The 11621-nt window shown below is 37.5% G+C and overlaps 1 protein-coding gene and 1 pseudogene across 1 annotated transcript; both read left to right on the top strand.

Annotated features, from left to right (window-relative positions):
* Positions 1-3841: 3841 nt before the first annotated feature.
* LOC110669953 (ABC transporter G family member 10-like) lies at positions 3842-5843 on the top strand (annotated as a pseudogene).
* Positions 5844-7021: 1178 nt separating this feature from the next.
* LOC110670005 (ketol-acid reductoisomerase, chloroplastic) lies at positions 7022-11496 on the top strand. Its single transcript, XM_021831920.2, has 11 exons — positions 7022-7168; positions 7256-7515; positions 7752-7844; positions 8306-8371; positions 8504-8644; positions 9321-9548; positions 9702-9819; positions 9905-10044; positions 10173-10340; positions 10539-10694; positions 10948-11496. Exons 1-11 carry the CDS (start codon positions 7051-7053, stop codon positions 11314-11316), a joined length of 1857 nt encoding a protein of 618 aa, XP_021687612.1. The 5' UTR covers positions 7022-7050; the 3' UTR covers positions 11317-11496.
* The last annotated feature ends 125 nt before the right edge of the window (positions 11497-11621 follow it).

Raw genomic sequence — 11621 nt, 5'->3', positions numbered from 1 at the left:
CTCCTACCCCGCCTCCTCGGGGCAGGCGCCTCATCTTGTGCTGACACTTCGTCAGCACATGCAGTTACAGTGCAAGTGCAGCTCTCCTGCTTCTATGCATTTTCCTGAAATTCAGCAGTATTAGCCCACAAAATTCAAAACTGCACATTACACAGCTCTATAGACTCATATTTACACACAATATATGAAGCAGAGACTAGAAGCAAAGATGACAATGCAAGACGAATATGGACCCTATTTTCCATATGTGACTCATATTAGACTCTTCCAAACACTTTAGACAATTTTTCCCCATGAATCTGGAGCCTAGGCTCTGATACCACATTTGGCAAGACCCAACCTATGGGCTAGACCGGCACTAGGACCTAGGCCAGCCTAAAGCCCTCGAGGCCCTTAGTAAGCCTAACTATTCCTTAAAGCCCAATTTCAAGAATTCAACCGGACAGAGTCCAGCCATAAAATGGACCTTTCAACGGGGAGTTTTTGACTCACCCGACCTGTAAACACATTATATAATCAATTGGGGAGCTCAGCTCACCCTCCACATACTCATACAATACAAAAATAAATGGGAGCTCAGCTCCCTCATCCAGTCTATCAATATGCATAAAATAATAAGTTTACAGGTCCAAAATAACAATATATATTACAGACCCAATTCAAATAATTATTTTTAATACATGCGAAAATTCTAAGAGTTAACGGGTTTATACAAAAATAAATAAATGACCTGCGAGGGAGGAAAGCAGGTTAACCTCAAAAATATCCTCTTGTGGCCTGAAAAAATATTGAACAAGAGTAAGCGTTCGACTTAGAGAGTAAAATATCAATTTCAACCATAATCTCTATAACTATCTAAAGCTAATGCACCCTGTAAAGTGAAATGCAACATCAACAATATTTTCACATCATAACAGTAAAAAGGTAATTTGAAGCACTCACACACCCAGTAATATCAATCATAATATATGGGAGCTGATCCCCTATACAACTCTCTTAAATCCAACCTGTGCAAGCGAAGAACTCAGCTCGGACTTCCACTTAATAACCAAATCGGGGTCCCAGCGAAGAACTCAAGCCGTGTCTACCCCGAAGGACCGGGTCCCAGCAAAGATCTCAAGCCGTGTCTACCCGTCCTATCCATAGTCAACACCACATCACACGCACACCAAATCACGCACACTGCTCTAAATTACCACAACAACATCCATGGCACTTTAACAGTTATGAATGCAATATAAAATATGCCTAGAGTTTAACTACATAGATACATACATATAAGTGATACATGGGCATGCTTAAACATATAATAATATCGAAATTACAATTAAAATTAATATTTTACTCACAGACTTGATAGCAATCACTGTGGCAGCTGGGCGGAGGAAGAAGGCTGTTCCGGCTCACCTGACAATTTTATTACAATCATTTAATGAATTTGACTCAATACAACTAAGAAAAAGACCAAATACGTCCTAAGTCGTGCCGAAAATCTGACAGAGTCTCCCCTATACCTAGGACCTACCCAACCTGCAAATGGGCTCAAAATGCACTTCTATATTTACCAACCATACACCCACAGCTCAATCATATCACACAGCCCCTCCAGGGCCCATCCAAACAGTCATCAATCACAATATATAAATTTACAGTTTAGTCCTTATAATTGATCATTTTTGCAAAAACTACCCAAATAAGCTCTAAAAATTCTAAAACTTTACCCCGCAGTCCTTAGCAATATTACTAGGCTATTGCAAAAAGAATCAAAATTTTCTGAGCTACCACGAATATTTTATGGATTTTTAATCCCATTTAAGTACTAGGAAATTATGAAAAAGTAAGGTTCGGGTTTACCTATGCTGATTCCGACTTTAGGGACTCGCTCGGGACATCTGACAATGGTGGGGTAGCCAAAACCTCGATCCAATTCGGAGACTTTTTCGGTAGCCAATCTGTCTGGCCAGAATTCACAGACCCGGACAATTGTCGAATTTCCACGAATTGAAGATACCTAAATGAAGCCCACAACACGGGGGTTAGTACATAAATTTTATGGAATTTTCTAAGCTCATTTAATGCTCGGAAAAACACTACTAAGTTCCGTGAGACCTACCGAAAAATGGTGTCGGAAAAATTTGAAATTTATATTGCCGCGAAGCTCTCGACGAGTGGAGCGCTCTGGTACTCTCGGTTTTCTCGTGGGGTTTACGGTTTGTGAGAATCTAGCCCAAAAATCAAAATGGGCAAAAATTTCCCAGGCAAAAATTGGACAAACCGCTCGATGAATTTTGGTGTTCTTGGTGTCTATGGAAAGCTCTCGATGAGTAGATGTGTTTAGACATAAGACCCGGCTCAAATGGTGGCGGATCGACCGGATTTCAACTGGGAAGACGAAGCGGCGCGCTTGCGTGTCGCGTCGTCAGTGACGCTTGCCCCGCGAGTCAAGGCGGTGAGAGGTGCCCGCGGCCTGGGTGTGAGGCAGCGGTGGCCGTGGGAGGAGAGAGAAAACGGGAGAGAGAGAGAGAGAGAGAGAGAGAGAGGAAGGAGAACGCGCGCGGGAGAGGAAGAAAAAGGAAGAAGAAAGATCGGTCCGATTCGACCGGTCCGATCCGGTCCGGTTCGATTCAGAATACAAAATTTTGAATTTTTACTCTGTCTTGAGACCGAAAACGAGGTCCAAAAATTTCAAAAAAATTCTAGAAAACTCAGAAAAATTCATAGACTCCAAATATATTTTTTGTTTTGCCACGTGGTATTTAAATTAATTTTTTTTAAAAATCATCAAAGTTTATATTTTCGAAAAATCGGACCCGATTTCTAAAATCCGAAAAATTTCAAATAATTTCCTAAAATTCAAATAAAATAAAATATCAATAATTACCCAAAAATAATAAATTTAAAAATTATGGGTGTTACAATCCACACGTTGCACAACTATAGAGAATTTGTCAATTTGAAGAGGGGGAAGGCATTAAACTTTTTCTAAGAAGTTGCAAAGTTTTTAACTGCAATTCACTTCTCACATGGCTGATGCATTGCAGGGAACAGAGACCAACCCCACACCTGCAGACTCAACACAAAAGTTCACCTGAAAAGCTTTTCTGTAATATGAAAATGAAACGGTCAACCACTCTTCAAACAGTTCTCAACAGTATACAATTAATGCAAAAGGCAGGTTGGAATTCTCACTCTCACAGTCCCCTCAAGCATCTGTCACATCTTCAATGTCCGGGACTCATTCCATGTACATTCCAAATTCGTATCCAAATTCGTATAGCCTTGTCTGTGCTTGCATACGGGTGTCCTGAGGCATGCATTGGTGTCATGCATTCCCCAGCATCAAGCCACTTACGTTGAAAATAATTATGCCACCTCTCTTCTTTAATTTGGCAACAAATGTTACATGCATTTGTCACATATATACCGAAGGATAGAGCTATGATCTCCCTAGATGATGGACAAATTCCCAGGCTTTGATGCAGGGTTCTGTTGTTCCCTGCAATCTGTCCAATCTCTTGGTATGCTAAATTGTCCTCAAACTAGAAAACCAAGGACTAGTAGAAATCCAAATTGTTTCTCTGCTTTGTGACTTGAATATTGGCTTTGTACAATTAACTTCGCTCAATTTACAATTGGCATGTAGTTTTATGTTTGGTTTCTTAGAAATAAATTGTTGAAATATGGCTTGTGAGAACGATTACCATATCAGCAGTATACAAGAAAATTAAAAGGAATAAACCAAACCAAAATGGCTAAGCCATTTTGATAATTATAAAATCCAGTTTAGAGGCATGTCTTCAAGCTCAGTATGGAAGCCTGCCTGTTTGATGAATCTATCAATTAAAAAAGAAAAATTAAATAATTCAGATACTACTGGCGTATACAAAAATGGAGCATGTTTGGTGTGTTAGCTCATCTTCTCACTCCAGCTACTTCCTGTCTTCTTTTCATTTCTCATAGCCTTCTTTCTTTTCTGTTTCTTTGAATGGAACTACCAAGAAAAGCTCCTGGTTCTGCTGGACTGAAAACTCAGTATAGAATTAGAGCAAATAAAGTTTCTTACAAATTATCCAGTCAGAATGATGAGTGTTACTTCTGGCTTCTTCACTGGAAGAAGACAACTGTTAATGGTTGCATACTGAGAAATGTGAGTTGTGAAGCTAGACCAGGGGAGATCATGGCAATTGCTAGTCCAAGTGGGGCAGGAAAGACAACATTGTTGGAGATACTTGCTGGTATGATCCCACCAAGTAGAGTCTCTGGTCAAGTTCTTGTGAATGAGCAGCCAATGAATGCTAGATGCTTTCGGAGATTATTAGGTTATATCACACAAGAAGAAGTTCTTTTCCCACTTCTTACTGTTGAAGAAACTCTCCTGTATAGCGCTCGTCTCAGGTTAAGAGGCGAGTTCCAAGCTACTGCTGATTTTAGAGTTAGGGAACTACTGAAAGAACTTGGATTGGAGCACGTTGCCAATGTGAGAATTGGTAACGAATCAAGCCGGGGCATTTCAGGTGGCGAGAAGCGTAGAGTATCCATTGGTGTAGATTTAGTTTATGATCCAACTGTTCTTTTAATTGATGAACCAACATCAGGATTGGATTCGGCATCAGCTCTTCATGTAGTTCTGTTGCTCAAATCTATGGCTACAAATCAAGGTAAAACAATTATCTTAACTATCCATCAACCTGGTTTCCGAATTCTTGAGCTTTTTGATCAGATTCTATCATTAGCAAATGGCTCTGTCCTTCACCAAGGATCCCTGCATCTCCTTGAGCAGCAGCTTAGATTTGCTGGTCATTCCATTCCTAGGCATGTTAATGTGATTGAGTTTGCCTTTGAAGTGACAGAAGCCCTAGTAATAGACATTGAATAAAGCGAAATAAAAGGTAATGTGACAGAACAAGAATATGAAGAGATCAGAAGAAATCCTAATCTAAGAAATGTCAAAGAGGCGAAAATATGTTACCCCAATGGTAGATTCAAGGAGGTTTTAGTACTGGTTCAGAGATTCTCCACTGTCATTTCCAGAACCAATCAGCTCTTCACTGCGAGAATAATACAAGCAGTGGTTGCTGGGGTTGTGCTTGGAACTATGTTTAGGAATGCAACTAATGACCCAAAGAAATTGAAGCTACAAACTCAAATTGGGTTTTTTGCCTTCAGCCTCACCTTCTTGCTTGCATCAACAACAGAAGGCCTGCCAATTTTCTTGCAAGAGAGAAGAATTTTAATCAAAAGGTGATTATAGAGTTTCTTCTTATGTCATATCAAATACTCTTGTATTCATCCCATTTCTGTTAATTGTGGCACTCCTCTACAGCACCTCAGTGTACTGGCTAGTTGGACTGAAAAGGGAAATGGATGGGTTCATCTATTTCTTATTGGTGGTATGGATGGCTTTTCTGATGTCAAATTCTTTTGTTGTATGCTTTTGTGCTCTTGTGCCAAATTTCATGATGGGAACATCTATAATTGCTGGCCTTATGGGATCTTTTTTCCTCTTCTCTGGGTATTTCATAGCAAAGCAGGACATACCAGATTATTGGATTTTCATGCACCATTTGAGCCTATTTAAATATCCTTTTGAGTGTTTTTTGATAAATGAGTATGGAGGAGGGAGAGGAAAGAGGAAATGCTTGGAGATTATAGAAGGAAACTCCTACCTGTATGGTGAAGGGTTTTCGATGCAACAGGGTCTGGAAGAGTCAAAGAAATGGAGTAATATAGGAGTAATGTTAAGCTTCATTCTTGAATACAGATTTCTTTGCTTCTTGATTCTGTGGTACAGATCAAAAAGAACTAGACTTTTTTTTCAGCAAGAAAATTGGAAAGTAGAATAAAAAGATAGATAGTTCTGCTTGTTTCTGCTCTTCTTTAACCCAACTGGCTTACATTTTTTTTTTGAAAAATTCAGTCACGCATAATTCTGAATAAATTTTGCGTTCTTTAGTTGTTCAAGATTTCAGAAGGGCATTTAGATTGAGTTCAATGCCAGCAAGTCAATTACCCAATGTCCCAATCTACTCATCTGTTGGTTTCAAGTGGATTGAACCATAAGATCCAACTTTCTTGATGTTTATGTAATTGTCACAGATTGCTTAAATTTAGCACACCCCCAGAGTTTGCCAAATTGCCAAGTTGCTAAGCATATGAACATAGATAATAATATGATACAAGGGATGCAAGTGCGACCATAGAAATCAATGTGCTTACCACAGGTCTCCTGATGAAGATGAGAAGGAATTTGTCTCAAATCATATAGAAGTCCAGGCTTATAATGCAACTTCATAGAGCTTGATTAAACAAGGGGCAACATCTTGTTGTCCTTCTACTCTTGCTTCATCAATTTCCGTTGGCATGAAAAGACCTTCGCTAGTTTATGCAGCACACTTCTTCAGTTCTTGCAAATGACTTGCAACTTCAGCAAGCAATGATGCCTTGTCCATCTGCAAACTCAAATTGTCAATTCAGTAATGCTATGCAACGAGTTCATAAGTAGGAAATTTGACAAAAACATCTAACCCAATCCAACAAATCATTATAAAATATATTTAAAAATTTATTTAACTTAAGACTCTGTTTGGTAATGTTAAATGTTCTAGTAGTTTTTAATTGTTTTAGTAGCTATAAGTTATTTTACTAATGGTTAGTTGTTAGATATTAGCAGTTAGTAATTAGCCGTTAAAGTAAAAGTATTTGATAAAAATAACTATAAAAATAATAATATAATCTTTTTAGCTTTCTCAATATCTAAAATTAGCATACTTTTTCATGAATCATTTTTTTAATTTCTAAAATTTTTAAAAAGTTACTTAATAAAGCATTATTTTTTTAAATATATATTATAATAATCTAATTAATTTTTTATTATTATAAATAAATATTTAAAATAATTATTTAATTTTAATTATGACAAATTGTAGAATAATTTTGATTATAAAAAATTATTATTTTTATTTATTTAAAAAAATGACCCATTTTCTAATTTATTTAGGAAATTTTGTTAACACAGTACACAAAGTGGGCGTATTACGCTATAGGCGCACAATGAAAACCAGAAAACAGACGCCAGTACGACGTATCTATCTTCTACTAGAATATAGGGCTCAAGAAACTCAGCAGCTAAAAATATCAAATCTGCAGTCATTAGCTGACAGTGACGAAGGTAGTTTCCCCTTCTCATCTCTAGCGGTCTCTTCTCCGCCTTGAATTTTCATCGCACTACTAATGATTTCCGCGACTTCCTTCACAGCTACTCTTTCCACCCGGACGCCGTATAAATCCCCAAAATTGACGCGGAAATCCTTGTCTTCTAGCTCCGGTTTAGGGCTTTTATCTGCCAGTTCCAAGTCCTTTATGGCACTTAGAGCCGATAATAATGGTAGTAATGGCGGCGGTTCAGCTCTCGGTGCTCGTATGGTATCCACTCCTACTGTTGAGCCTCTGATTTCTCTTGATTTTGAGACCTCTGTCTTCAAGAAGGAGAAGATCTCCCTCGCTGGTCATGACGAGGTATGTCATTTCATTTCATTTTATTTCTTTCCCTTTCTCTGTGTTATTGATTGTGACTTTTCCTCTTTTTCTCTCTTACTTTGCTGAGAGACAAACAAAGAAGAAAGATTTCTTTAATGTGTTCCATCTATTTTCTGTCTTCTGTTAGTTGTACATATGTAGTCAAAGCTCTATGCATGCGTATCACTGTGCGAGCTGCAAAAATTGTTACTTATGTTGCTCACTGTTTGTTGTAGTACATTGTGAGAGGAGGAAGGGATTTGTTCCACTTGCTGCCAGATGCATTCAAGGGAATCAAGCAGATTGGCGTTATTGGTTGGGGTTCCCAGGTGAATATTCTATTTTAACATTTTGTTTTACTTAATTATTGTTATGTGCATATTTATCTCTGTTTATTTACTGAGAAAAGTTTGATAATACAAGGAAACTGATGTTCTATTTTTCATTCCGATCAACCAAGTCTAATCACTATTGTTCTTTTGGAATATCTATGGAAATACAGGTCTTTATCCTCATGTGAGTTCATTCATATATATGCGTGTCATATATACGTGTGTGTGCTTGCGCGTGCATTTAGATATAACAGTGCATGCATGTTTATGTATGTAAGGGGGTGTGGGTGTGTGAAAATATGTGCGCAGGAAGTTTTTTTTTTTTATGATTTTTCTATAATGTAACAATCCAGTGTCCAAATATTAGGATCTCTTTGTAGTTAATTTATGTTCTTTCACAGTGATTAAATATGTGCTGTAGAGGATAAACTATTGATGTTTCCCTTTCTCATTGTAAGGGTCCTGCCCAAGCTCAGAATTTAAGGGATTCTCTAGCAGACGCCAAGTCTGATATTGTAGTGAAGGTAAGTGGTATTGTTATATATATATATATATATATATATATATATAGTTGTTTGGAATGCTGCTCAGAGATGGTTGACCAATCTCTTTTCTAAATGTAATGTGTTTTTCTGTGGTTATTTTGTGTAATGTAGATTGGACTTAGGAAGGGATCTCATTCATTCAATGAAGCTCGTGCAGCTGGTTTTACTGAAGAGAATGGGACTCTAGGCGATATATGGGAAACTATTTCAGGCAGTGACCTTGTCATGTTACTGATATCTGATGCTGCACAGGTTGGTTCTATAATACTTGCTAAGTTTGTATTTCTGCAAAATTTTGCTGAAATTTTAAATATTTTCCTCTTCTGATTTTTTTTAATCAAATCCATATTGCTCTTATAATGTGAGAGAGAAAAAAAGGGAAGCTCTGTAAATGGCATTTTCTTTTAGGAGAATGTTTTGCATGATATCAATTTTTCAAGAAGGTAATAGGGAAGTAGCAAACGTGATATTCATTTCTTTGTGACTGGATGTTTGTGTTTAATGTGTGAACTTGGTAATGTGCGTGTGCTTTGCTAAATTTTGATGAGTGATACGTTCCTATTTGATTGTTTGATTCTTGTTATGCAACATAGGGAATAAGGGGAAAAAATAATGTTAATGATTTTCCTTGTTAGAGTTGTTTCTACACATCTTTTAGCTCTTTCTTTTTAAAAAAAGGAAAGAAAAAAGAAAAAAGAAAAGAAAATATCTCATATTTTTGTTTATTTATGACATAAATTTTGAATCCCACTGGTCATTAGTTAAAGCTTAGCAGAGGGAAATGTAAGTTAAATGAACTAATCTCATAATCTTTACATTTCTCTTGATGAATGTCTACTATGTTTTCAGTCTAATTTTTGTCAGTTCCTTTCCTCCTCATATTCTTTTTTTCTCGCTGTAATGATTCTAATTTTATTTGCTATGACAGGCTGATAACTATGAGAAAATTTTATCCCATATGAAGCCAAACAGCATACTTGGGCTTTCCCATGGATTTCTTCTTGGACATTTGCAGTCAATGGGACTTGACTTTCCAAAAAACATTAGTGTGATTGCTGTGTGTCCCAAGGGAATGGGTCCATCTGTAAGGAGACTCTATGTTCAAGGCAAAGAAATCAATGGTGCTGGAATTAATTCTAGTTTTGCAGTCCACCAGGTTATCTCTCTCTCCCCTTGTCAGAGCCACACAAGCCACTCACAAGAAACCCTGTCATGTACACACACCAAAAAAAAAAAAAAATCCTAATCACATGCATTAGGGTTTATTTCATTTCACTGACAGTAGGTTTTAATTGTTTTCTCTATGCAGGATGTTGATGGTAGAGCCACAGATGTTGCCTTGGGATGGTCAATTGCCCTTGGTTCTCCTTTCTCTTTTGCCACTACTCTAGAACAGGAGTACAAGAGTGACATCTTTGGGGAGCGTGGTATGTGTAGTTTGCAACTATCCACTTCATTGTTTAGCTATGTTTTAATTGCTTAATGCATGAATGTTGACTTCACAATATGTAGGCATTTTACTGGGAGCTGTACATGGAATTGTGGAGTCCTTGTTTAGACGATACACTGAAAATGGAATGAGTGAAGAGGAAGCTTACAAGAATACTGTTGAGTGCATAACTGGAATTATATCAAAGATCATCTCAACCCAGGTTGCATGTGATAAAATTTGATTATTGTCCTCCTATGTTTCTTGCTTTATTCATACATGCATGCAATTATTTGTGTTTAGCAAGCATTGATGCCTAATTGTTCATGTTTCTGTCTTTTTGTGTTATAGGGTATGTTGGCCGTATACAATTCCTTGTCTAAAGAAGGGAAAAAGGAATTTGAGATTGCATACAGTGCTTCATATTATCCCTGCATGGATATCTTGTACGAGTGCTATGAAGATGTAGCTTGCGGCAATGAGATTCGCAGTGTTGTCTTGGCTGGCCGTCGCTTTTATGTATGTTCATGCTCTCATTTTTGCCATCACAGTTTTATGAAAACTCTAGTTTGGAAGCAGATCATTTTCATTGAGATGTATGTTGAAATACAAAAAAAAAATATCTTTTCCTTGTAAAACATGAGATATAATTTGAAGGTTTTTTTTTTTTTTTTTAAATATCAACATTAAGCTAATTTTTGTGTTTTCAATTAATAGGAAAAGGATGGTCTTCCAGCTTTTCCAATGGGTAAAATTGATCAAACACGCATGTGGAAGGTTGGTGAGCGAGTCCGATCAGTTAGACAAGCAGGGGACCTAGGTCCATTATATCCTTTTACTGCAGGCGTCTATGTGGCATTGATGATGGCGCAGGTAACACATACTTATAAATGAAGAAGTTTTCTTTAATCACCAAGCGTTTAGTGGTTCCCTTCTCTCTCTGTCCCCTGTTTCTTTTGTAGGTGTAGTAAAATAATTTGGGTTTATTGCTATTGGGCCTTATATCTTGGTTTATAGTAACCACTTATTGACTTGACTGGGCAAGAAAGGAATTGGAAATAGACGATGTTTTTGTATCTCACTTTTTGGCGTTATAATGTCTAATGTTTGTATTTCTGAATTCTAGATTGAAATCTTAAGGAAGAAAGGGCACTCATACTCTGAGATCATCAATGAAAGTGTGATAGAGTCTGTGGATTCTTTGAATCCATTTATGCACGCACGTGGAGTTTCTTTCATGGTTGACAATTGCTCAACAACAGCAAGATTGGGATCCAGGAAATGGGCTCCTCGTTTTGATTATATCCTTAACCAACAAGCTTTGGTAGCTGTGGACAATGAAACTCCCGTCAATCGAGATCTCATTGGCAACTTCCTATCAGATCCGGTGCATGGAGCCATTGAAGTTTGTGCTCAACTGAGACCTACAGTAGACATTTCAGTGCCACCAGATGCTGACTTTGTGAGACCTGAGTTGCGCCAATCTAGCAATTGAGATCTGAAGAACTTTAATTTGAACCGGCTAGGAGAAATCCCTACCTATAGGTTGAGGGTGGAGCTTGCTTTGGATTGTAAGCGTAGTCTAGTTCTGTGAACTTACTCTTGTGTGACATTTGTAGTATTATGATCTAACTTTTTTTGTTGTGTGTATGGAAATGGCTATGTACTTCCGTTAGTGACTTTGTCTGCGGAATTTTAGTCCTTTGGTGAATATGATCTATGTATCTTAAAATGGGAAGGAAAGATAGAATTCGTCATGGAGAATATCGATTGAACTCGCTCCAAGCTAATCAGTCACTC

This window comes from Hevea brasiliensis, chromosome 10 (genome assembly GCF_030052815.1).
Source record: "Hevea brasiliensis isolate MT/VB/25A 57/8 chromosome 10, ASM3005281v1, whole genome shotgun sequence".
In the NCBI taxonomy this organism is placed as follows: Eukaryota; Viridiplantae; Streptophyta; class Magnoliopsida; order Malpighiales; family Euphorbiaceae; genus Hevea; species Hevea brasiliensis.
This window is presented reverse-complemented; position numbering and strand designations above follow the sequence as displayed.